Below are 26,774 nucleotides of genomic sequence, written 5' to 3'. Positions count from 1 at the left end.
TTATTGTAAGGGATAGCGTAAGGGTTAAGCAAGGGTTAGGGTTTGGGTTCGGTTTAGGGTTAGGTTTAGATTTAGAATTAGGGTAATGGTTAGGGTTCGGAATAGGGTTAGGGTTATTGTTAGGTAAGGTTTAGGTTTAAGGTCAGGATTAGAGTTAGGGTTTGGTTTAGATTTAGGTTTAGGGTTACGGTTAGGTTTTGGGTTAGGGTTTGGGTTTAGGGTTAGGCTTAGGGTTAGGGTTCGGGTTCAGTTTAGGGTTGGGGTTAGGTTTAGGGTTAGGGTTAGGGTTAGTGTTAGTGTTAGGGTTAGGGTTAGGGATAGGGATAGAAATAGGGATAGGTTTTGGGTTTGGTTAGGGTTAGGATTAAGGTTAGGGTTAGGTTTAGGGTTTGATTTAGGATTAAGGTTATCGTTATGGCTTGAGTTAGGTTTAGGGTTTGGGTTATTGTTAGATTTAGGGTTAGGGTAACGGTTAAGTTAGGGTTATGTTTAGGTTTTCTTTTAGGGTTAGGGGTACAGTCAGGGTTTGGATTAGGGCTAAAGTAAGGGTTAGGTTTCTGGTAACGGTTAAGTTATGGTTAGGGTTAGTGTTAGGGTTAAATTAGGGCTAGGGTTAGATTTTGTGTAAGGGTTAGGTTTACGGTTTTGGTTAAGATTAGGGTTAAACAAAGGGTTAGGTTTAGGGTAACGGTTAAGTTAAGGTTAGCGTTAGGTTTTTTGGTAGTTTTAGGGTTACGGTTAGGCTTCATGCTTAGGTTTAGGGTAATGTTTAAGGTTAGTCTTAGTTTTAGTGTTACGGTTAGAATTAGGGGTGCGTATAGTGTTAAGATTAGGTTTAAGTTAAGGGTTAGGTTTAGTTTTAGGGTTAGAGTTAGAGTTAAGTTAGGGTTAGGGTTAGGTTTGGGTTTTGTGTTTGGTTTTGGGTTAGGGTTGGGATTAGGGTTTGGGTTAGGGTTAACTGTAGGATTAGGGTTAGGGTTTGTTTTATATTTAATGTTTCTGTTAGGTTAAGGGTTAAGTTAGTGTTTGGTTTAGGGTTAGGTTTAGATTTAGGTTTTGTGTTGAGTTAGGGTTAGGGTTAGAGTTAGGGTTAGTGTTTGCGTTAGGATTAAGGTTAGGGTTTTGTTTAGGGTTAGGGTTAAGATCAGGTTTCGGGTTAGTTTTAGGATTAAGTTTAGGTTAGGGTTTGGGTTATGTTTGGGGTTAGTGTTATGGTTAGGACTATGGTTATTGCAAGGGTTAAGATAGGGTTTGTATTAAGGTTTTTTTTTCGGTTATTGTTGAGTTATGCTTAGGGTTAGGGTTAGTGTTATGTTAGGGTTAGGGTTATAGGCCTATTTTGGGTTATGTAGAACAGAATAAAATTGATCTAGCAGGTCTAGTCCAACTAGATTATAGAAAATGGGGAAATTGTAGAGTGTGAACTGGAGCCTGCAGTTACAGTGAGGAGGGCCTTTCAGCTAGAAACAGGAAAGTAGCTTCACAAAGTAGAAATAAGAGGAAATAGAGTTTGTTTCGGGAGAGGGTGTTAGGAAAAAGAAAAGATTCCAAGCACTTTCAGACACTAGGTGTGGAATAACAAGGAGAACGAAGTCCATAAAGACAATGTCTGGAGAGCAGCTGGAAAACATTTTGCAGAGAGGTGATTAGATGCCTACAGGGCAAGCTGAAACAGATTCAGGGGATGCCCCCACTTTGGGTTCAGAAGTTTGCAGCGAGGAAGACTATGAGCCTTCGCGAGGAAGAGGCGAGGCGGTGTGAGGCCAGGGTGAGCCGAGGCCAGGCAAGACAAGGCCAGGAAATGCCAGTTACGAGAACTGCGCCAGCGCTGCCTTCTGGTCCTCTGTCTCATTATACTGCATGCTAATGGACTCTCAGGAACGTAACGAAAATGTATCTGAATTCCTGTCAACTACTGATTATGTATTAGTTTGACCTGTATCTATAGCACAATTTCTCCTGACGGTGTGCAAGTTAGGTGGAGTGATCCCCCTTGCACCATCAATAGACATCAATAGACACATGCCTGTTCTATATCCTTACCGGATATGGGGTCTCATTTCTGCAAGTCAATTTGGCAACAAGAATGGATCCGCTCTGTTCGGCTGCGGGATCGGTTCAGAGAGGGGACACCTTTGGCGCGCCCCAAGATTTCTTGGAAGGCCTCCCTTCCTCTCCCAATCACTGCAGGGACAGACAAGGACCATCCATAGGCAGATCTGATATGTGTATAGAAAAGGGGGGTGCCTGTAAGGCGTGAGGAGACGTCCTACGCAGGGTATGAAGGAGCGTGCCTGCTCCCCCCCCAAGGTACGTGAGCTCACAGGTTAGGTTGCCGGCTGGGGTAGGACTTGCAACTAATTGACTAATGTACTAGCGTTATTAAGATTCAAGATAAAAGACGTCGTCAGCATTGTGTATTATGTATAAACCACGTTTTTTGTTCTAAATGTCAGAGCGAGTGTGGTGTGAGTGAGACGCGTTCCTTTCCGGGAATGAGTGTCAGCCTGTTTATGTAGAACTGTGTTCTGATTGCATGGAAGAGTGTAAGGGAAGGTGCACAGGCTTCTGTGAGATCTGTTCCCAAGTGTTTATAACTGAATAATATCACTATACAATGTTGAGGGTTTGTGGACACTTTGAGGGAATTAGGAATCAATAAGAATTTTGTAAACATCATGGGAGGCTCCCAGGAGAGAGTTGTGTTTCCACAGGATCTGGCCCATTATGGGTTCCCAGTAAATGGACTAAGCCAACCCCAAACATCAACAGCCCATCTCAACCCGACGACAACAACAGCGACTCCGGCGAGCAATAGCCGCATGGTGTGCAAGACTTCATATACAGTGCCATGACTCCCGAGCTGCGACTGGTATTCCCTTAGCAGATCTCAGAAAACATCTCATCAGGAAGGCCTCTTGGACACTGGGAACTGCCAGGAGCAATTGGCGGTTACGAGAATTAGAAGCGCACTAATTGTATGGGTCGGGTACAGTGATTGATCCAGAGTGGGGACTGTGGTATTTTATTCATCGGGATACTGAAACTGTAGTTAATACTGGTGTGCTGTGTAGTCTTTACTGTTAGTTTACTGACAAGGAATGCTTTGTAGAAATGTGTAACATAAATCTAGTGTATTCTTATAGATAGTGATTGATGTGCTGTTTTAACTTATCAGACCACAGTGATTCTGTACATAAACAATTGCAATGGCTGAAGGAGAATACTCAAAAGGTGCATACAAATAAGAATCTGCTTGATGACTGGCTAGGCAATCTATTTGGCGGCCTATCGTCATGGCTACTTGGGCTTGTTACGAAAGCCTTAAGCTGGCTACTGACTATTACTACTCTTCTAATTGTACTTCGTATTGCTTATAGTTGCATAATGCGCGGTGTGAAAAGGCTCACACAAGGTGTCATGCTCGTACAAAAAGAAAAAGGGGGGAGTTGTTGAGGGATGGCTCCACAGCTGAGGGGGTCATGAGTCTCTTGAACAGTTGTATGAGCAGAACAGGCCTAACAATTGGCAGGAGATACAGATGGAAAAGTACTAGCTCGTTATAACGGCTGTGAGCTCGGGTGCTATGTGCACAACCCAGGCTATGAGACCTTGAAGCTGTCAAAGCAGGTAGACAAACTGAGGCTTCAGTTAAGATAAGGGGGTAGCTAGCCTGGGAAGGGATTAAGACATTGGAATGGTATGAAAACATGCATGACCAATAGTATTCTTAGGCAGGGGGCTTTTCACTATGCTTCAACCAATTACACGCTGACGCACGTTCGTCACGATCTATATACATGTGTAAGTAACGGATAATAAACGGAGACTCTGATGCACTCATATTGGGTCATGACATCACTCCCCATGCAGCTCAGCCAGCGAACGGACTAGATTCCGGTTTACAACCCTTGGGGGTCCGCAACAGTCCTTGCCTTGCCTTGTCGTGCCAGGCCTGGCCTTGCCTTGCCTTGCCTGGCCTTGAATTTCCTTGCCTTGCCTGGCTTTGCCTTTCCTAGCCTTGCCTGGCCTGGCCTGGCCTGGCCTTGCCTGGCCTTTCCTGGCCTTGACTGGCCTGTCATGGCCTTGCCTTGCCTTGCCTTGGCATACCATGCCTGGGCTTGCCTTGCATGGCCTGGCCTGGCCTTGCGTGGCCTGGCCTGGCCTTGTCTGGCCATGCCTTGTCTTGCCTTGCCTAGCCTTGCCTTTCCGTGCCTGGCCTTTTCTGGCCTTGCCTGGTCTGGCCTTGCCTGGCCTTGTCTGGCCATGCCTTGTCTTGCCTTGCCTTGCCTTGCATGGCCTGGCCTGGCCTTGCCTTGTCTTGCCTGGCCTTACCTTGGCATTCCTCGCACTGCCTTGCCTGACCTTGCCTTTCCTTGCCTGGCCTGGCATGGTCTGGGCTTGCCTTGCCTAGCCTTGCCTTGCCTGGCCTGGCCTTGCCTTGCATGGCCTGGCCTGGCCTTGCCTTGTCTTGCCTGGCCTTACCTTGGCATTCCTCGCACTGCCTTGCCTGACCTTGCCTTTCCTTGCCTGGCCTGGCATGGTCTGGGCTTGCCTTGCCTAGCCTTGCCTTGCCTGGCCTGGCCTTTCCTTGCCTGGCCTGGCCTGACTTTGCCTTGTCTTTCCTGGTCTTGCTTGGCCTTGCCTTGATTGCTTTGCTTAGCCTAGCCTGGCCTGGCCTGGCCTTGCCTGGCCTTACCTTGCATGGCATGGCCTGGTCTTTCCTGGCCTGATCTTGCCTTGCCTGGCCTTGCCATGCCTGTTGTTGCCTGACCATGCCTGGCCTTGCCTTGCATGGCCTTGCCTGGCCTTGCCTGGCCTAACCTTGCCTTCCTTGGCCTGGCCTTGCCTTGCCTTCCCTGGCCTGGCCTGGCCTTGTTTTGTCTGGCTTGGCCTGGCCTGCCCTAAGCTTGAGTGGCCTGGCCTGGCCTTGTCTGGCCATGCCTTGTCTTGCCTTGCCTTTCCGTGCCTGGCCTTTTCTGACCTTGCCCTGACTTGCCTTGGCCTTGGTCTTGCCTTGCTGAGCCTGGCCTTTCATGGCACGGCCTGGCCTGGCCTTGCCTTGTCTTGCCTAGTTTTGCCTGGCCTTGCTTAACCTGGCCTTGCAATGTCTGGCCTTACCTGGCCTTCCTGGCCTTGAATTTCCTTGCCTTGCCTGGCCTGGCCTTGCCTTGCCTTTCCTAGCCTGGCCTGGCATTGCATTGCCTGGTGTGGCCTGGTCTGGCCTGGCCTGGCCTGGCCTGGCCTGGCCTTGCCTTGCCTTGCCTTGCCCTGCCTGGCCTTACCTTGTCATTCCTCACATTGCCTGCCTTGCCTTGCTTTGCCTTTCCTGGCCTTGACTGGCTTTGCCTTGCCTTGCCATACTATGCCTGGTCTTGCCTGGACTTGACTTGACTTGCCTTGCATTGCATGGCTGTGCCTTGCCTTGCCTGGCCTTGCCTTGCCTGTCCTGGCCTTGCCTGGCCTGGCATTGCCAGGCATCGCCATGACTTGCCTGGCCTTGCCTTGCCTTGCCTTGCCTTGTGTTGCCTGGCCTGGCCTCTCCTGGCCTTGCCTTGCCTTGCCTTGCCTTGTGTTGCCTGGCCTGGCCTCTCCTGGCCTCTCCTGGCCTGGCCTTTCTTTGCCTGGCCTGGTCTTGCCTTGCCTTGCTATCCCATGCCCAAACGTGCCTTGCCTGGACTTGCCTTGCCTTGCCTTGCCTTGTCTAGCCTGGCCTGGCCTTCACTTGCTGAGCCTGGCCTGTCATGACCAGGCCTGGCCTGGCCTTGCCTTGTCTTGCCTGGCCTTGCCCCGTCGCGTCGCCTTTCCCCTTCGCCTTTCCCTGTGTTGTCGCCTTTCCCCGTCATTTCCCCTTTCCCCGTCGTCTTTCACCGTCGTTTCCCCTTTCCCCGTTGTTTTTCCTTTCCCCGTCGTCTTTCACCGTCGTTTCCCCTTTCCCCGTTGTTTTTCCTTTCCCCGTCGTTTCCCCTTTCCTCTTGTCTTTTCCCCTTTCTGTGTCGCCTTTCCCCGTCGCGTTGCCTTTCCCCGTCGCCTTTTCCCTTCATTTCCCCTCACCCCATCACCTCTCCCTATCACCTCTCCCCACCGCTTTTCCCCTTTCCCCGTCTTTTCCCCCTTCCCCGTTTTCCCATTTCCTCATATTTTCCCCTTTCCCCGTCGCCTTTTCCCGTCTTTTCCCCTTTCCCCGTCGCCTTTCCCCGCCGTTTCCCCTTTTCCTGTCGCCTTTCCCCTCCGTTTCCCCTTTCCCCTCCATTTCCACTTTCCCTGTCGCCTTGCCTTTCCCGTCGCCTTGCCTTTCCCGTCTCGTCCCCTTTCGCCATCTCGTCCCCTTTCTCCGTCTCGTCCCCTTTCCCCTTCGCCTTTCCCCGTCTTGTCCCCTTTCCTCGTCCCTTTCCCCGTCTTTTCCACTTTCCCTATTGACTTTCCCAGTGTTTCCCCCTTTCCCTGTCGCTTGCCCTTTCCCTGTCATCTTGCCGTTCCGTCGCTTGCCCTTTCCCCTTTCCCCGTCGCCTTTGCCCATATTTTCCCCTTTCCCCGTCGCCTGTCCCCGTCTTTACCCCTTTCCCTGTCGTCTTTCCCCGTCGCCTTTCCCCTCCGTTTCCCCTTTCCCCTCCATTTCCTCTTTCCCTGTCGCCTTGCCTTTCCCATCGCCTTGCCTTTCCCGTCGTGTCCCCTCTCCCCGTCTCGTCCCCTTTCCCCGTCTCGTCCCCTTTCCCCTTCGCCTTTCCCCGTCTTCTCCCCTTTCCCCGTCCCCTTTCTCCATCCCCTTTCCCCTTCACCTTTCCTCGTCCCTTTCCCCGTCTTTTCCACTTTCCCTATTGCCTTTCCCAGTGTTTCCCCCTTTCCCCGTCGCTTGCCCTTTCCCCATCGTCTTGCCGTTCCCTGTCGCTTGCCCTTTCCCCTTTCCCTGTCGCCTTTGCCCGTATTTTCCCCTTTCCCCCTCACCTGTCCCCGTCTTTACCCCTTTCCCTGTAGTCTTTCCCCGTCGTCTTTCCCCGTCTTTTCCCCTTTCCCCATATTTTCCTGTTTCCCCGTCACCTTTTCCCGTCTTTTCCCCTTTCCCCGTCGCCTTTCCCCGTCTTTTCCCCTTTCTCCATGCCTTTCCTCTTTCCCTGTCGTGTCGCCTTTCCCCATCTTTTTCCCTTTCCCTGTCTTTTCCCTTTTCCCCGTCGCCTGTCCCCGTCTTTTCCCCTTTCCCCGTCGTCTTTCCCTGTCTTTTCCCCTTTCTCCATATTTTCTTGTTTCCCCTTTGCCTTTTTCGCTGCCTTTCCCCTTTCCCCGCCGCCTTTTCCCTTTCCCCGTCATGTCCCCTTTGCCCGTCGTGTCCCCTTTGCCCGTCGTGTCCCCTTTGCCCGTCGCCTTTCCCCATCGTTTACCCCTTTCCCCGTCATTTCCCCCTTTCCCCATCACCTTTCTCTGTCGCCTTGCCTTTCCCGTCACGTCGCCTTTCCCGTTGCATCACCTTTTTCCATCGTTTCCCCTTTCCCCGTCGCTTTGCCCGTCGCGTCTCGCCGTTCCCCGTCGCCTCGCCTTTCCCCATCCCCTTTCCCCATCTTTTCCCCTTTCCCCGTCTTTTCCCCTTTCCCCTTTCCCCGTTGCCTTTCCCCGTTTTTTCCCCATTCCCCGTCGCCTTTCCCCATCGTTTCCCCTTTCCCCCTCGTGTCCCCTTTCCCCGTCTTTTCCCCTTGCCCCGCCGCCTTTCCCCCTGCCCCGTTGTGTCGCCTTTCACCATCTTGTCGCCTTCCCCCGTCTTTTCCCCTTTCCCCGCTACCTTTCCTCTTTTCCAGTCACGTCGCCTTTTCCCGTCACGTCGCCTTTTCCCGTCGCGTCGCCTTTCCTTGTCTTTTCCCCTTTGCCTGTCACCTTATCACGTCTTTTCCCCTTTTCCGTCGCCTTTCCCCGTCGCCGTTCCCCGTCTTTTCCCCTTTCCCCGTCGCTTTTCCCCGTCTTTTCACCTTTCCCCGTCGCCTCGCCATTCCCCGTCGCGCCTCGCCTTTCCCCGTCGCCTTCCCCTTTCCCCGTGGCCTTTCCCCTTTCCCCACTGCTTGTCACGCTTCGCCTTTCCCCGTCGCCTCGCCTTTCCTCGTCTTGTCCCCTTTCCTTGTCACCTTTCCCCGTCTTTTCCCTTTTCCCCATCGCCTTTCCCCTTTCCCCGTCGTGTCAGCTTTCCCCATTGTGTCGCCTTTCCCCACCGCCTTTCCCCGTCATTTCCTATTTTCCCGTTGCCTTTCCTTGTTTTTTCCACTTTCCCCGTTCCCTTTCTCTGTCTTATCCCCTTTCCCCGTCCCCTTTCTCCATCCCCTTTCCCCTTCACCTTTCCCCGTCCCCTTTCTCCGTCTTATCCCCTTTCCCCGTCGCCTTTCCCCGTCCCCTTTCCCCATCTTTTCCCCTTTCCCCGTCTTTTCCCCTTTCCCCATCCCCTTTCTCCATCTTATCCCCTTTCCCCGTTGCCTTTCCCCGTCCCCTTTCTCCGTCTTATCCCCTTTCCCCGTCGCCTTTCCCCGTCCCCTTTCCCCATCTTTTCCCCTTTCCCCATCTTTTCCCCTTTCCCCGTCCCCTTTCCCCATCTTATCCCCTTTCCCCATCTTTTCCCCATTTCCCCGTCTTTTCCCCTTTCCCCATCACCTTTCCCTGTCGCTTTCCCCCATCTTTTCCCCTTTCCCTGTCTTTTCCCCTTTCCCCTTTCCCCGTCGTGTCGCCTTTCCCTGTCTTTTCCCCCTTCCCCGTCTTTTCCCCTTTCCCCTTTCCCCGTCGTGTTGCCTTTCCCTGTCCTTTCCCGTTCCCCATCTTTTCCCTTGTCCCCGTCTTTTCCCCTTTCCCCGTTGCCTTTTCCACATATTTTCCCCTTTCCCCGTCACCTTTTCCCGTCTTTTCCCCTTTCCCCTTTCCCTGTCGTGTTGCCTTTCCCTGTCTTTTCCCCTTCCCCATCTTTTCCCTTGTCCCCGTCTTTTCCCCTTTCCCCGTCGCCTTTTCCACATATTTTCCCCTTTCCCTGTCGCCTTTCCTTGTCTTTTCCCCTTTCCCCATCTTTTCCCTTGTCCCCGTCTTTTCCCCTTTCCCCGTCGCCTTTTCCACATATTTTCCCCTTTCCCTGTCGCCTTTCCTTGTCTTTTCCCCTTTCCCCGTCGCCTTTCCCCTCCGTTTCCCCTTTCCCCACCTTTTCCCCTTTCCACGTCTTGTTCCATTTCCCCGTCGCCTTTCCCCGTCTTTTCCCTTTTCCCTGTCCCCTTTTCCCTTTTCCCTGTCCCCTTTCCCCTTTTCCCTTTTCCCTGTCCCCTTTCCCCTTTTCCCTGTCCCCTTTCCCCGTCGTGTCCCCTTTCCCTGTATTCTCCCTTTTTTCCATCGCCTTTCCCCTTTCCCCGTCGCGTCAGCTTTCCCCATCGTGTTGCCTTTCCCCATCGCCTTTCCCTGTTGTTTCCTATTTTCCCGTTGCCTTTCCTTGTTTTTTCCAATTTTCCCGTCGCCTTTTCCCATCTTATCCCCTTTCCCCGTCGCCTTTCCCCGTCTTATCCCCTTTCCCCGTCGCCTTTCCCCGTCTTATCCTCTTTCCCTGTCGCCTTTCCCCGTTCCCTTTCCCCATCTTTTCCCCTTTCCCCATCACCTTTCCCTGTCGCTTTTCCCTGTCCCCTTTCCCCGTCTTTCCTTCTTTCCCCGTCTTTTCCACTTTCCCCTTTCCCCGTCGTGTCGCCTTTCCCTGTCTTTTCCACCTTCCCCGTCTTTTCCCCTTTCCCCATGGCCTGTTTCCGTCTTTTCCCCTTTCCCTATCGTCTTTCCCTGTCTTTTCCCCTTTCTTCATATTTTCCTGTTTCCCCTTTCCCTTTCCCCGCCACCTTTCCCCTTTTCCCGTCGTGTCGCCTTTCCCATCATGCCACATTTCCTGTCGTGTCACCTTTCCCGTCGTGTCGCCTTTCCCATCATGCCACATTTCCTGTCGTGTCACCTTTCCCGTCGTGTCGCCTTTCCCCGTTGCCTTTTCCCTTCTTTTCCCTTCACCCCGTCGCCTCTCGCCACCGCCTTTCCCCTTTCCCTGCCGCATTTCTCCTTTCCCCGTCTTTTCCCTTGTCCCCGTCTTTTCCCCTTTCCTCATATTTTCCCCTATCCCCGTCGCCTTTTCCCGTCTTTTCCCTTTTCCCCGTCGCCTTTTCCCATCTTTTCCCCTTTCCCCGTCGCCTTTCCCCACCGTTTCCCCTTTCCCCGTCGCCTTGCCTTTCCCTGTCATATCACCTTTGCCCATCGTATCGCCTTTGCCTGTTCCTTTCCCCGTCTTTTCCACTTTCCCTGTTGCCTTTCCCAGTGTTTCCCCCTTTCCCCGTTATTTCCCCTTTCCCCGTCTTGTCCTCTTTCCCCGTCGCCTCTCCCCTCCGTTTCCCCTTTTCCCATTGCCTTGCCTTTCCCGTTGCTTTGCCTTTGCCCATCGTATCACCTTTGCCCGTCCCTTTCCCCATGTTTTCCACTTTCCCTGTTGCCTTTTCCAGTGTTTCCCCCTTTCCCCGTTGTTTCCCCTTTCCCTGTCGCCTTTCTCCGTCGTGTCCCCTTTCTCCCTCGTGTCCCCTTTCCCCATCGCCTTTCTGCGTCTTTTCTCCTTGCCCCGTTGTATCGCCTTTCACCATCTTGTCGCCTTTCCCCATCTTTTCCCCTTTCCCCGCTACCTTTCCTGTTTCCGTGCCACCTTTCCCCTTTCCCCGTCGCGTCCCCTTTCCCCGTCACCTTTCCCTGTCTTTTCCCCTTTCCCCATCTCTTTATCCCATCTTTTCCCTTTTCCCCGCCGTTTCCCCTTGCCCCGCCGCCTTTCCGCTTTCCCTGTCTTTTCCCCTTTCCCCGTCGCCTTTCCAGATGGGGCCTAACAAGGGTAGAATAGAGAACAATCACCTTCTTCACTCTGCTGGCCACCCCTCTTTTGATGCAGCCCAGGACACTGTTGGCCTTCTCAGCTGAAAGCACACACTGCTGGCTTATATCAAGCTTTTCAACCACCAGGACCCTTAACTTGTTCTCATCAGAGATGCACTCTCTGACTTCTTCATAGAATCATAAAATGGCCTGGGTTAAAAAGGACCTCAAAGAATATCTAGTTTCAACCCCCATTCCATAGGCAGGGTTGCCAACCACTAGACCAGGCTGCCCAGAGCCACATCCGGCCTTGCCTTGAATATATTCAAGGATGGGACATCCACAACCTCTCTGGGCAACCTGTGCCAGTGCTTCACAACCCTCTGAGTGAAAACCTTCCTCCTAATATCTAAACTAAATTTCCCCTGACTTAGTTTAAAACCATTCCCCCTTGTCCTATCACTATCCACCAGTATAAACAGTAATTCCTCCTGTTGATATGCTCCCTTCAAGTACTGGAAGGCCACAATGAGATCTCCCTGGAGCCTTCTCCTCTCCAAGCTAAACAAGCCCAGTTTCTTCAACCTTTCCTCATAGGAGAGGTGCTCCAGTTTTCTGATCATCTTAGTGGCTCTCCTCTGGACCTGTTCCAAGAGCTCTGTGTCTTTTTTCTGCTGGGGGCCCCAGGTCTGGATGCAGTACTCCAGATGGGGCTTCACAAGAGCTGAGTAGAGGGGGACAATCACCTCCCTCTCCCTGATGGCCACCCCTTTTTTAATGCAGCCCAGGATATAGTTGGTCTTCTGGGCAGCAAGCGCACAAAGCTAGCTCATGTCCAGCTTCTCATCCACCAGGACACCCAAGTCCTTCTCCACATGGGTTGCTCTCAAGGAGATCTTCCCCCAGTTTGTATAAATACCTGGAATTGCCCTGATCCAAGTGCAGCACCTTGCACTTGGCCTTATTGAACTTCATTAGGTTTTCATGGGCCCACTTCTCCAGCCTGTCCAGATCCCTCTGGATAGTTTCCCTTCCTTACAACATATCAAATGCACCGCTCAGCTTGGTGTCGTCCGCAAACTTGCTGAGGGTGCACTCGATGCCATCATCTATGTCATTGATGAAGATGTTGAAGAGCACCGGTCCCAAGACCGATCCCTGAGGGACACCACTTGTGACTGGCCTCCACCCTGACACAGAACCATTAATCACAGCCCTTCAGCTGCATCCAGCCAGCCAATTCCTAATCCATCAAATAGTCCATCCTTTAAATCCATACCTCTCCAATTTAGAGAGAAGGATGTGATGAGGGACCATGTCAAAGGCCTTGCAGAAGTCCAGGTAGATGACATCCACCGCCCTTCTCCCATCCACCGAAGCTGTCACTCCATCATAGAAGGCCACCAAATCTGTCAGGCACGATCTGCCCTTGGTGAAGCCATTCTGGCTGTCTCCAATCACCTCTTTGTCTCGTATGTGTCTAAACATAGCTTCTAGGAGGATCTGCTCCATGATCTTCCCAGGCACAGTGGTGAGGCTCACCGGTCTGTAGTTCCCCCGGTATTCCTTTCTCCCTTTCTTGAAAATGGGAGTAACATTTCCCTTTTTCCAGTCACTGGGGACTTCACTAGTCTAGTGGAATTCCAAGGTCACAGCCTGAAGCAAAACATGAGCACATAACTGCCAGAAGTGGGGGGGGGGGGGCAGGTGCAATCTGAGTCTGTTTGGGCTGCACAAAAACTGTGCAAAATTTCTCCAAACTGTTACTGGGAGGGATGAGTTAATTTCTCTTTAATACCTTTTACTATAGCACCTGTTTCTCAAATAAAGGCTCTGTGATCGCCTTTGTTTGCTCTACAACCAGACAGCCATGATTTTTCAAATATGATGGATAGTGGCTCAGCAACCACATCAGCCATCTCTTTCAGAACCCTAGGATGGATATCATCCGGCCCCATGGACTTATACGCATTCAATTTCATGAGGAGGACTCGGACTTGTTCCACCATTACAGTGGGACAGAAACCACTCCCCACACCCTCACCTAGAGGCTCGTGGTCCTGGAAGACACGGGAAGCTTGACCAGCCATGAAGACTGAGGCAAAGCACTCATTGAGTACCTCAGCTTTTTCTACATCAGAGGAAGCCAGCTCCCCATTACCATTCATCAGAGGGGGAACACTCCCCATGTCCTGTCTCCTCCTGCCTATGTACTTGTAGAATCCCTTCTTGTTATCTTTCAGGTCCCTCACCAAGTTCAGCTCCACCTGCACCTTGGCTTTCCTAATCCTATCTCTACACGCACAGACAACCATTCTGTATTCCTCTCAGGATACACAACCCTGCTTCCACTTCCTGTACATTTCCTTCTTTTCCCTCAGTTTAAGCTTGAGGTCCTTGCACAGCCATGACAGTCGCCTGTCTCCCCTGCTCGACGACTTCTGCTGGGGGATGGAGAGCCATTGCGCTCTCAGAAGGGTGTCCTTAAAGAGCTGCCAGCTCTGTTCTGTACCCATGCCCTTAAGGACAGTTTCCCAGGAGATCCCACTCAGCAGCCCTCAAGTTTCCTTTCCTGAAGCACAGAGTCCTAGCTGTGCTTTTTGCCAGGCCTGCATTCTTCAAGATCACAAACTCCACCAAGGCATGGTCACTACAGCCCAGGCTGCCTCTGATCTTAACCTCTCTAATGCTTTCCTCCGCATTAGTGAGCACCAGGTCCAGCAAGGCTTCACCTCGGATTGGTCCATCTATTACCTGGACCAGGAAGTTGTCCTCAACAGACTCCATGAATCTCCTGGATTGTCTGCCACACACCATGCCATTATCCCAGCAGATATCCTGGATGTTGAAATCCCTAATCAGGACAAGAGCCCATGTCATGGTTTTATGATTTTTGGTTATCGGTATTCCACATCATAACATCATGCAGTGTACTGGGAGTTTAAGAGCAAATGCTCTAGTTCCGGGTACTTGTCCGAAAGAGAAGAACTACATTCCCCAGAAGACTGTTCGAATACTGTTATCATTCCTGCTCAGGGGAACAGATATAAGGCCTGTAGGTCGCCTGACCGGGGTCTTCTCTTTTTTCTTCTCATCTCATTGTGCTCGCTGCTGCTCCCAACTGCACGCAAGGCTTCAGTATTAGTGTAAGGCCTTAAGCTCTCGGACAATCCTCCTCTCAATTATATTTGATTTTATTAACAATTGTATTGAATTGTAGTGTGTTATCATGCATTCCGATACTATATTTAGTAAACTAGTTTGTTTCTCCTCAGATCGTTGCCGCTGTTTTTTTAATTATTCTTTTTTGTGGGGGGGTCTCCTGTTTCCCTTTTCTGGAAGCGTGGATTTTACAAAAAAATCCCTCCGCCCCACTAGTCACAGAACCGGGCTGGACCAGCCTGTAAACCATTGACAGCCCATGAGCACAACACCTCCTGCAGCTGAAGCAAGAAGGCCTCGTCCACAGCTTCCTCCTGATCAGGTGGTCTGTAGCAGCCCCCAGCCACCAGATGTCCTTCGCTGGACTGAGTTTTGGTTTTTACCCACAAGCTCTCGACCTGATCATGGCTGTTCCTCAGACACAGCTCTTCGCAATCTATCCTCTTCCTAACATAGGGGGCAACTACCCCACCCCTCCTACTCTGTCTATCCCTTCTGAAAAGCCGGTAGTCCTCAATCAGGGTATTCCAATTGTGGGATTCATCCCACCATGTTTCTGTGATAGCAATTAGGTCATACTTTACCAATTGTGCCACGATTTCTAGCTCCTCCTGTTTCTTTCCCATGCTGCACGCATTGGTATAGAGGTACTTCAGCTTGACTATTGGCCTCATTGCCTTATCAGAGGAGCCCTCCCTAATACCTTTAGGACAAGTCTGGGGTTTTCCCTTACCACCTCCAGGGTGACAGCATTCCCACGTGCTTCTCTGTCACCCAGTACACCCCCTTCCCTCATCATATCTAGTTTAAAGCCCTGCTAACCAGCCCAGTCAACTTGTTTCCAAGAATATTCTTGGCCCTTCTAGTCATTCAGCTCCCATCCGCCGTCAGCATTCCCCCTTTCTTAAGGCTGCATCCCAAGCCATAGTACCCAAAGCCCTGAGCATGACACCATTCGCAAAGCTCATCATTCAGTGTGTTCACCCTCTTCCTTTTGTGTGGGCCCCAGTCACCAACTGAGAGGGCAGAGGAGAACACAACTTGCGCTCCCGATCCCTTCAGAAGTTTACCCAGGGCCCTGAAGTCCCCTTTTGATCGCCTGAGGACTTCTTTTGCCTACCTCTTCATTTCCAATATGGAAAACCAGTAGTGGATAATAATTGGAGGGCTTAATGAGGTGAGTGATGCAACATCTCTCACCCAGGCACCAGGCAGGCAACATACCTTCCTGTGGGATGGATTTGAGCAGCATATCAGGCCCTCGGTTCCCCTCAGAAGGGAGTCCCCTATGATGACAGACCTTTTTTTTCCTGATGTAGCAAAACGGGGAGCAGAATGACTAGCCTTGGGCAATCTCTCCTGCATGGATGGACTTTCACCAACATCCACTTCCCCCAGTCCCTCCAGCTCCAGAGCCTCATATTTGTTATGTAAGGGCACCTGGGAAGGTGAGCAGGCTGAGGGGCAGTCTGCTTGTTGCCCCAAACAGGGACTTGTTTCCATCCCTCGCTGTCTTTGAGGTCACCCCTTCCCACCTGACTGTGAGAGGGTAATGATCCCCCACTGCTTGAGGAGCAACACCTTGCATTTGGCCTTGTTGAACCTCACTAAGTTATCATGGGTCCACTTTTCGAGCCTGTCCAGGTCCCACTGGATGACATCTCTCCCTTCTTCCCTCCCTTCTATGGTGTCAACTACAACTCTCAGTTTGGCGTCATCAGCCAACTTGCTGAGAGTACACTCAATCCTTCTGTTTATGTTATCAACAAAGATTTTTAAGAGCACCAGTCTCAAGATGGATTCCTGGGGGACACCACTCATGACTAGCCTCCACCTGGACATAGAGCCATTGACAACAACCCTCTTGCTGCAACTAGCTGATCAATTCTTTAACCACCTAGTAGTCCAACCTTCAGTTCCATCTTTCTTCAATTTAGAGGTAAGGATGTGCATTACATGAGGGACACTATCAAAGGCCTTAATGAAATCCATAAAGATTTTGTATACCACCTTCCACCAAGCAGGTGACCTTAACATAGATGATCTAATTACTAAGGCAGGACTTTCCCTTTTTAAGCCCATAATATATTACATCAGTATGAAGTAATTCTATAATTCATCTTATTTCATAAATTCTGTAGTTTACAAAGTGACTTAAACTCAGTATGTGTGCTCTGGCCTGTAAACATTGTAAATTGGCCTGCTTTGCAGGGGGGCTGGACTCAATGATCACTGGAGGTCCCTTCCAGCCACTACAATTCTGTGATTCTAAATTCACTGATTAAACCTAAAATGCTCAATTATCAACAGAATTTTTTAAAGCCAATTTTCTAATACTGCAAAAGGAAGATGCAATTTTGCAGAAAAGCAAGCCCTATTATAAATTAGTATTTATGGCCTTCCCCCCCCCCCCTTTTTTTTTTTTGACAAGTTTTGATTGTATACACGTTACTCAGATATTGTATCTAGGCAGTGATTCATCGGCAATCAGACTTATTTCAAAAGCATAAGTTTATTCAACCAGGTCACAGAAATAATACTGTGTACAAGCAGTAACTAAGAGCTGCAGGTTCAAGGAGTTTCCAGTTACAAGTCTTGAACTTATCAGGAAATAAAAATAAACTCAAAATCAGTCACAGTTTAAAATAGCAGCCCCATGCAGATGTGTTTTTTTTTTTAGTTCTAACTGTATTCAGTGACACTTAGTTCAATTTCCCTCATTCTTTGAAGCTTCATCAAAGTTTTCAACAAGATCTAGAAAAAGAAACATGGATTTTAGAGTTTTATCTGCTTCTGCTTTGCCATATACGAATGCTTGCAAGGTTTAAAAAAAGAAAAAGAAAAAGAAAATCAGCTTATAAAATACAGATCAAATAACATTTAAGAGCTTCAGGGTTCAGCCTTCTTGTTTAAAGAAGTTTTAAGTGGTTCATCATAACGCACAATTCTACTATCATTTAACTTTACTATACCAACAACTAAGCCAAGTGATACTGAAAAGGTAATTTCTTCCCAGCTTTCTTATTGAAGATTAAATAACTATCTTAGCCATAGCTATTACCCCTACACAGGACAAAACACACTGCTTCAAAACAATTCACCTACTCTCACCTGGTGCCTGAAAACAATGAAGTAACCTGTCCATAGAAATTCTGTAGCAGTGAGTGACTAGTCAGTACTCTTATTGTCCTTTGGCCTAATCTTATGCTACACATGTTCTCTCAAAATTCACTTCCTTTTCCTCCATCTTGCATTTTTTCTTACCTGGAACTTCATCATCATCATCACCAGTAGCAAGTGGTGCTTTTTCATTCACAGCTGCAAGAACAAGTATTTCCAACACATTATTCAAGCTCACCATAGGCATCTTGATTACAAAGATGTTTTTCTTTTTGTTTTTTTTTTTTTTTTTTCCTAAAACATTATCAAAGAGTCTGAACTAAGCTGCAATGCTCTGAACAATTCCCTTGCCAAATAAAAATCTACAGTCTAGGAAGTTCACATTCTCTTTGTTACTGATTATGCTTAAACAGCCCAGCAGGGGAAATTGAAAGATGCACACTACCAACAGTTCACTAGTCATCATCTTGTATGTAGAGCTATCACGTACTTTGTGTGGTAGTCATTTTCAACTACAAGAGCCAAGACTGATTTTACTAATTTATCTTAAAAACATCTTGGTTTACTGACTACCCAGTGGTTCTCAAAGCTTATTTTTACAACATCAACAAGTTACAGAGTAAAAAAAAGATTTTGAGTCCTCCTTATGATCCTAGGCCTTCAAGAGAAACTAAGGTGTAATTGTGAAGCTGCAAGCAGACAAGGATGACTAATGGCACTTAAATATATTCTTTTCCCCTGGGAAAGTCAAAGAAATATGAAATTGGATGCATGTCATGGTTTTATGATTTTGGTTATCAGTATTTCACATCATAACATCATGTAAAGCACAGGGAATTAAAGAGTTAATACACCAGTTCTGGGGACTGATAACTTTCCGGATACCCGGTTCTCAGAAGAGAAGAACTACATACCATGGAGGACTTCACATTCAGAGGGAAAGATAAGACCTGCAAGTCACAGGACTTGCTCTCTCTCTCTCACTGCCTGACAGTGTGTGGGTGTGCTCCCCAGCCCTTTCATCTTCAATTCAAAGTAAGGCTTTCGGTTTCAGACACACTCCCTCTCTCTCTCTCTCATTTATTAGCCTTAATTCCATTTATATTGTATTGTGTTATCTTGCATTCCAATATCACATTTAGTAAAAACTAACTTTCTTCCCCAGATTGTTGCTGCTGTTCTGTCTTTGGGCCCAGCTCCCATCTTCCTACCCTCCCCCTTTTCCCCTTCCCTCTTTGGGCCGGTAGGCCTGCAGGCCTGCTGCCCCGTCACAGACACAGATTGATCTAGATAACACCGTAACACCACCACACAACTTCAGACATAAGTAATTGGAGATAACTCCATGTTTGGTCCACATCTCTGTAAACTACATAACTATTCCCATTATATTTGCTAGAGGTACCGAGACTTAACCATGTCCACTGTAGCAAGCCAGTTAGCATATGTGAAACTGCAGCACTCTAATGCTGAGAACAGATATCTCAGGACCCTGGGTGCCTGTGCCACTACTACTATAGCTAGTCTTAGCTGTACTACCTAGGCTAAGCTGTCTCCAATTTTCTTAGTCACCTCAGTCTATCCTAATTAATCCTTCTCAGTATTTAAGATAAGCATGAGTAAAGAAATGAGTTTATACCAGACCTCTGAAATCACTTTATCCTGATTTCTAGAGAACTAAAACAGAAAAATATAGAAACTTTGGTCTGAAAGGGCTTGTGACAAGGTCACTACTAACTTCTTGTTTTTAAGACCAGAAAGCTGTTACTGCCTGAGTGCACCTTACTGTTAAATATGACATTTTAAAAGCTAACCACGTTATCTCCTTCTATATTGTCTGCATTTTCCTCTCACCTCCAAGACCAAACTAAGTTTAATACCTACAAACGCAATAATCTCAGACACTTCACTCTTCTGATGTCAGGCTTCCAAATGTAGCAGACAATACTGAATGAAAAATTTCGTGCAACTTCTGACATCCACCCAAAGTAGAAAGAAATTGCTATTGTACAAAGGAAGCACTTTAAACAAGCTTCCTTAATATTACAACTGTACAATTTAGCTTACCTAGAATACTCCCATTTTGTTATAGGAAGAATGCCCTTAAGGGATCATTTTAAATCCTTCAAGTTTTCCTTCTTTCAAGGCCTACTACTACCACACAGAAGCCACAGAGGTGACATTATATAGGAAGAGCCTGAGCTCCATGGGGAAAGAAGTAATTTACCACCTCCTGAGGACTACTTCTAGCAGGATTTTTTTTTTTCAGTAGGAAGTTGTCAGGAAGGAAGCAACATCAACTTTAGAAATGGAAAGAGAGGCTGCCTTTGCTGGCAGTAAAGCACAAAAACAATCAAGTTTATTACTACTAGAAACCAGACACTTTGATAAGCTTCTTCTACTTCCTCTGTGTTTAAGATGTTCCATACCTTGGAAGGAATGAACTTAAGATATTTGTGAAAAGAAAATAGAAAGACCCTACATGCAAGACATGAGGAATGTTCCCACTATCTACAAGCCTGTCCTCTCCCAGCTCTCAACCTGTAGCAGTACCTTTTCCAACCACTACATAATTAAATGCCTCCTCTACTTTACCCATACAATTCTAGAAAGAACAAGCATTCAGGTTTTTTTGTTCATTTTATCCTACTAATTTAAGGATGGAATAGAAAGTTGGTGTACCTAGCTTAGTGCTCACACCAGTCCTGTTATTTACACCATTCTACATACATGAATTATATTTTCACACAAATACTAGGTAATTCCCTCTTTGTTATTAAAGCCCATGCAAGAAATACCTTCATCATACTTGTGAAGGTGTAAAGCATTAGCAAGATGCCTGTCTTCAACTCCCTCTATGTCAAAACATGGTAGCCACATCAAGAAGTAAACTACCATCAAGTCAACTCCAGCAACAATGTTTTAGTCTGAGACCAGCTGCAAGACACACTGGGAGACAGGTGCCTCTGCCATACCCAGTTATACTCTTTGTTGTATTTGAGCTAATAAATAAGCTCTAAGAGTTCAATTTCTTTAAAATCATGGTCTAATATGTTTGCAGACTGTAGGAGTGCATTGAATTTCACTGCAGCTATATAAATAAGCCCATGTCAGCTGCCAGCATAATAATGCATTCAAGTTTCAACTTACATTGCTTGGGTAGGGCTTCTGCCAATCTCCTCAGGCTGGAGAAACTGTCAGCTCCGAGCTGATTTAAGATACTAGGAAGCATTTCTGTCAGCTGCTTTGTCTCAGCATGGCCAGTGATAGTGAAAGTGTTAGCAGCCAGAGATGCCTGAACTTTAGGGTTATTGAAGTGAATGACTGTTCCTTGGTTGGTAAACATATTTACCTGCAAATAAATAAATAAATAATCCAGTAGTTCAAGCAGTTTACCATGTTTTCTCAATTTAATGGGAAAATAGCTGAAGTTCCTAAAGAGGTTGTGGATGCCCCATCCGTGGAAGCAAGGCAAGGCTGGATGCAGCTCTGGGCAGCTTAGTCTAGTGGTTGGTGACCTTGCCCGCGGCAAGGGGGTTGAAACTAGATGATCTTTGAGATCCTTTTCAACCCAGGCCATTCTATAACTCTAAATAAATACTTATAGTTTACAGACCAGTTTAAGATGTTACCAGAAAATTAATTTTAAATGTTATATTTTTATGTAGAATTTTTTTTTCCTTTGAAACAATTACCTCTTCAATACCAGAAATATTGTTGACTCCCAGTTTCTTCAAAGAAAACTGAAGTTTCTTCTCGTCTGCTGTAGCTGTTCTGTGGACAACTTTCTTCTTTCTGCGAGCAGTACCCTTTGCACAAATAAATAAATATTTAAATAGCTCTTCATGAACTCGAATCCTCAAGGCTACATACCAACTCTGTGGTCATTTACAAATCAACTATATATATATATATATATATATATATAGTGGCGCACACCTCTCTACTTTTCCAACGACAGTCTTTCCCTTACTATAAGGCAAGCTTTGTATGCTCCCGAGAAGTGTGATATTTTTAGGAAGCAATACAGTAGAGAACTTTTATTCCACAATTCTCATCAAGATTCTGGAACATCATACTTTGAAAAGAAAAACTGCAAGTTTACCCTTGTCTGTTATCACAGCCATAAAACCAAAGACTGAGTACAGTCTTCAGTAATTCTGAAGACCTATGAATTTTTCTTTAGATCACAGGAAGCTAAAACTTGGAAGATTACAATTCAAAAGTTTATCCTTGTCTAGAAAGCTCAAAGTTCATTCCCTGTTAATATCAGTTACTGTACTTCATTAAAGTACCTTGACTACCCATGTGCTGAGCCATTTAAAGCCTATATTAAATTCCACTGGACAAAAGACATCACAAATTAAAAAAAAAAAAAATTGTCTTGATTCAAAGACTACAAAGGAACATACAACATCCCTCCCACACATCTGTATGTAATTGTATGGCAAACAGGTATACAGGTATCGGACCAGAAAAATTATCACATTACAAAGGAGAAATGAAATAAAGATCTTACCTGTACCCTAGGCTCACAGAAAGGCTCCAAGAGAAAGGATCTCCAGCTAGAAATCCTTCTTCCTTGGAAGTCAGCCCTTAAATGGGGTCTAGGAGAGGTGGAGCCAGGCTCCACTCCTCACTCAGGTGAAATTATGTTCACCCGTGCCCCTGCAGCTGACTCAGCACTCGCCTCAGGTGGTCAATCAGAGGTTCAGGCCGTGATTCAACAGTTCCCATACAGTAATACAGGTAAAAGTGTATAACAAGCTTCAGATGATCTGAATGTAATTTAAAAATCAACAGCTGTTGCTTTCATCTCTACAGATTTAAGCTTCTAAAGATTTTATATTTTTTTAGTAAGCAAGTTCCACTGCAATTATGCTGAGATGTGCTGTTCACACCTCTTTACCTCTGTATTAAAAAGGAATAGGTACAGCAGGCCACAGATTCAACTGTCAGTCTTCTAAGGTTTGAAAGAGAAGCCATGATATTTAGCTGTACCTATACTCTACACAAAAATCTCAACTGTCACATTAAGAACAATACTTCTCTACCTAAATATAATATTTAGTTCGCTTGTAAGATTTGCAGCACTGTAATGTCATTAAAGTCTTCCAGCAGAGGCAATTTGCAGCCTTTTCCTCACAAAGAGAAAGGACTCTTCCCCCTTTACTTTTTCCACGCCCAAAGTAATTGGCCATCTCAACTTAGACTGCAACTTTGTTATGAAGAATTCTAGTAATAATTTCCAGTTACAAAATAAACAAATAAAAAGAATAAAGCTCAGGCATTCAAAGTATTCCACAGTCCAATTTCAAAATTGAACCACAGCATTGCATACTCTAAGCTTCATTTGTCTCTAGAAAATCTACATTGACCACAGAGCTTTACGAGTGTATGCATACTGAATGCATATTCTTAAGTGACTAATGACAGAAATGTGGGTTAGAATACACGCATGCTAGTAACATATGCATATTCACCAATATAATACAGTAGTTCACTGCTTAACTAGTAACCCATATAAAGAACATGCAAGATCAATCTAGTTAAAAACTAGATTTACCCTAAGGCTGTCTAAGTCTCCAACAACAAGCAAGAACTTCAACACAGGAATTAAAGCTACTGGAAAACTGTCAGTGTTCTGTTGAATAGCTGGTACTCTGAAATAATACATGAACATTTTTATATTTGAGAAAATGTAATTAATGAGTTCTTGCTTGAATTCAAACATTTATTAATTTACACATGTTCAAAACACTTTTTTTAAAGTTTTCAGATTATAAGTAATCACACAGCTACTTATATTCAAATGTCATAACAAAATAAAAAGGTTTTATAAGCATATTATACCTTCTAATTCTACAATAATAAAAGCATGACAAGTACAGAAATTCCAACTTCATCCTCAAAGACAAGAAAACTACAATGATCAACTTAAAGATGCCTGACTTGAATTTGGAACATAACTCTCTATAATTTATCATGAAAACTACACCTGATCACACTTACTGTAAGATCTACTTCAAGTCTTAAGTGCCTTCTAATACATCCCATACAAGAATACAAGAAGCTTCAAGCCAGCTGTAATATATTATAATATATCCAAACATCCAAACAAAAAAGACCAGAATTTCAGCTCCTATGTTCTGCTTCTGCTGAACTGACTAGAAATCACTGCAGCAAGGCAGTTTCCCCGGAGGGTCAAGCCAAGCCGAGAGCCCTCAGGACTGCTCTCTACCTGGTCTTTCCACAACTTTGCATCCCAGATCCTGCACGTAGGCAGGTACACAAATTCCTGCAAGCTCAGAGACAACGATAGCTCCCACCTTGCCACCGATGCGCACTTCAGCCTGGAGCTTGGCGAGCTTTTCTTGATTCATGATTGTTTCTTTCATCTGTAGAAAATGAGAACGCCCATGAAACAAGCCAGGAAGCACCCAAAAGTACAGGCCATATCAGCCCGCGCCCGGCATTAGGGGAGGTATGCGCCAGAGGCTGTACCAGCAAAAGGACACCCCAACCTCGCCATAGTGGGAGGAGAGGAAAAACAATATGCTCACGTGCAAAGCCTCAGCTCGTAACTGTCTTCCTTTCCCCCCAATCACCGCTACCCTCAGCCATATAGCAAACCCTCTCAACCACCACCGCAACCTATTTTGTACCTTTCTGGAGCGAGTGCGGCACTGCTGGAACGCGGAAAAACGGGAAATCGCAGACAAGAATGCGGAGCAAAACGCAACACACAGCAGATACCGAGATGGCGCCTGGAAGGAAGGTACGCATGGCGCATGTGCAGTCACCTCCTTCCCCGAGCCAGCAAAGGATACCCTACGCCGTGGCGGCGGGGCAGAGTCGTCATCTCTGCAGGAGGAATTGGGGGCTGTTCGGATAGTACTGTCCCTGTAGCAAGTGCTTGCAGAGATTTTCAGGCTTCTGCATGCTGCGGTCTAAAAAACAAATTTATTTGTACAGATTACTTGGAATATCAGGTTAAGCACCCAGGACGGGCTCGGTTCTTCCCGGCGTCCGCACACGGCTCTGATGTGCGGAAACCAGACCCTATAGCCAGTAAGGATATAGAGCAGGCATGTGTTTATTGGTGACGCGCATACACCGTGGTGCAAGGGGGATCGTTCCACCTAACTTGCACACCGTCCGAAGAAATCGTGCTATAGATAGAGGTCAAACTAATACATAATCAGTAGTTGACAGGAATTCGGATACATATTCACTACATTCCCGAGAGCCCATTAGCATACAGTCCCTCCCCCCCGCTTGCGCGTGCGTGGCAGGTCGTGATGATGAAGGCTCGTAGTCTTCCTCGCTGCAAACTTCTGACCCCGAGGGGGGGCATCCCCCGAACCGCTTGCACTTCAGACATCTAATCACCTCCCTGCCAAATGTTTTCGAGCTGTTCTCCAGTCCTGATCTTTATGGCCTTTATTCTCCTTGTTATTTCGGACCTAGCGCCTGTGAAAGTGCTTGGAATCCCTTGTTTTCTAATACTCTCTACATAAGCTATCTCTATTTGCCCCTTATGTCTACCTTGTGAAGCTGCTTTCTCTTTTCTTGCTGTGAAGCCCTTCTTTCTATACTGCGGGGACCTGATTTTGCCCTTCAATTCCCCCCTTTTCTATAATGTAGCAGGACTTCTACCTGCTAGATTCTCTAATCTGTTCTATGTGTCCCAAAATAGGTCCCACTTTCCACCTTTTGCCTTAGCTCATGTTTCTTCCATATCTCGTATTCTTTTCTCGTATTTCGGCACAGGCAGGCAGAGCACTTTATCATCACACTGGTAAAACCAACAATCAGTACTAAGATGATACAAACTAGCAAGAACTGCTTTAACCATCCTAGATTTGGTAGCCAGCTAGTAACTTACATGGCCTGGCCATATTTTCCTGATGAGTGAATGATGCTCCCATTTCTACAATTCCGAGTACGTTCTTATCTGAGACCCAATGTGACTCCTTATCGATCCTAGGATCACACCCCTCACCTTGGTTCCACCTTCCAGCTTCACTGATCCCTGATACTGCCCCAGAATTTCCATATTCCCAACTACACCCTATGCCTGCCAAGTTCCGTCATCCAACCCCCACCCCACCTTTACCATCAGTTTTTCTGTCTACAGAGATAGATCTAGTAGAGTTAATGACTAGTAAATCAAACTTAGGTCCCTTTTGTGACTTGTCTTCTATCCCAAACTTACACTTTCCATGCTCTACCCAATCTGGAATGGACCAATTTAGTGCCACTATCCCATAAACAGGCACCTTTCCCTCCCCTCTAGGGAAGGCAGTGCATATCCAACAAGATTTGTTGAGAGCCTGGCCAATTTTATCAGTTATTTTTAAGTAGCCCTTCTCTTGCCAAGCTGTGACTACTGCTCCAGTCATACTGACTATTATCAAACTCTTATACATGCTTTTGGATCCTGATTTTCAGTGGTCCGCTCTCTTCTGCTGTCCACTGTGGTCCTGGTGCTTTCTTCAGGCGGGTATGACGTATCCACAGTGTAAGTCCCTCTGCCTTGGCAGTGGTATGGGTGGTCAGGAGAATTTGGTAGGGTCCTTCCCACTTTGGTTCCAGAGGTGAATCTGAGAGAGATTTAACATAAACATAGTCGCCTGGCAATACATCATGCACTGGACCATCTAGGCCTCGTGCCCTGGCACCGAATACTGTTTGTTCAATTTTCTTTAATTGCTTCGCCAAGCTGACCATATATTCACTCAACACCTCATCCCCCACCTGCATAGAGATTTCCTTTTGTACAGTATAAGGTCGCCCATAAAGAATCTCATATGGGCTTAATCCTTCCTTGGTTCGGGGTTTAGTCTGAATTCTCACAAGTGCCAAAGGCAGTGCCTGCGGCCAGGGAATCCCAGCCTCTTGGCCAAGTTTTACTATCTGTAATTTGATCAGGTGATTCATTTTTCCACCTATCCGCTTGACTGTGGTCTATAAGGTGTGTGCAATTGCCAATCGATTCCCAATAATGTGCTTATTTGTTGGACCACCTTGGCAAAAATGTGGGCCTTGATCTGATGAGATTGCTACAGGAATCCCGAACCTTGGAATTATTTCATGTAACAGCATTTTCGTTACTTCCCGAGCCTTATTAGTCCTACAGGGAAATACATCTGGCCATCCAAAAAAGGTATCAGTTAGTACCAACATACAGCGATTCCCCCCTTTTCTTGGGAGTTTCGAGAAATCAATTTGTCATTGTAGCCCTGGAAGGTTCTCTTTCCCAATAGGCCCACTTGAACCCCTTTCCTGGAACTACGATTGTACTTTATAATGTCTGTTTGCCCAATACTTATCCTCCCTTAGAACCAACTTCCATAGAATACCAAAGGGCAAAACAATGTGTCCATCTGTCAGCCTGCTCTCTTCCCTTCTAAAACATTAATTAGATTGCTATCCTCTTTAAAATATTTTACAGGTTTTGACTCAGGTTCAGAAATTTTAAGTTTACGGTCTGGAATTAAAGCCTTCTTCAACTACCTGTTCAGACACCTGATCCACCATCTTATCCCCAGTTTCCTGTACAGTGTTACCTTTCTGATGTTCTTTACAATGTATAATAGCCACGTTCTTTGGTAGATTTACATTATGCTGTTTTTCCTTGTGTGTGAACATTCCTTGCT

General features: G+C 46.9%; 1 protein-coding gene across 2 annotated transcripts; it reads right to left on the bottom strand.

Moving 5' to 3' along the window:
- Positions 1 to 16,485: 16,485 nt before the first annotated feature.
- Positions 16,486 to 23,881, bottom strand: LOC430910 (transcription factor BTF3-like). Of its 2 annotated transcripts, XM_040655270.2 has the most exons (6): positions 23,778 to 23,881; positions 23,442 to 23,510; positions 20,808 to 20,921; positions 20,263 to 20,464; positions 17,257 to 17,310; positions 16,486 to 16,746 (listed from the first exon to the last, which is right to left on the bottom strand). In XM_040655270.2, exons 2-6 carry the CDS (start codon positions 23,508 to 23,510, stop codon positions 16,700 to 16,702), a joined length of 486 nt encoding a protein of 161 aa, XP_040511204.1. In that variant the 5' UTR covers positions 23,778 to 23,881; the 3' UTR covers positions 16,486 to 16,699. The 2 variants fall into 2 exon arrangements, with proteins under 2 accessions (XP_040511204.1, XP_040511205.1); XM_040655271.2 differs by lacking the exons at positions 23,442 to 23,510; positions 23,778 to 23,881 and adding an exon at positions 21,632 to 21,687.
- Positions 23,882 to 26,774: the final 2,893 nt, after the last annotated feature.

This window comes from Gallus gallus, chromosome W (assembly GCF_016699485.2).
Source record: "Gallus gallus isolate bGalGal1 chromosome W, bGalGal1.mat.broiler.GRCg7b, whole genome shotgun sequence".
Classification (NCBI taxonomy): Eukaryota; Metazoa; Chordata; class Aves; order Galliformes; family Phasianidae; genus Gallus; species Gallus gallus.
Note: the sequence above shows the minus strand (reverse complement) of the source record. Positions and strands in the feature narration are given on the sequence as shown.

Coding starts and splice junctions, on each gene's coding strand:
- LOC430910 (XM_040655270.2), bottom strand. CDS start 23,510: ATGAAAGAAACAATCATGAATCAAGAAAAGCTCGCCAAGCTCCAGGCT. Junction 20,922..23,441: donor AAGTGCGCATCGGTGGCAAG/GTGGGAGCTATC, acceptor ATTTGTGCAAAG/GGTACTGCTCGCAGAAAGAA. Junction 16,747..17,256: donor TGATGATGATGAAGTTCCAG/GTAAGAAAAAAT, acceptor TTCTTTTTCTAG/ATCTTGTTGAAAACTTTGAT.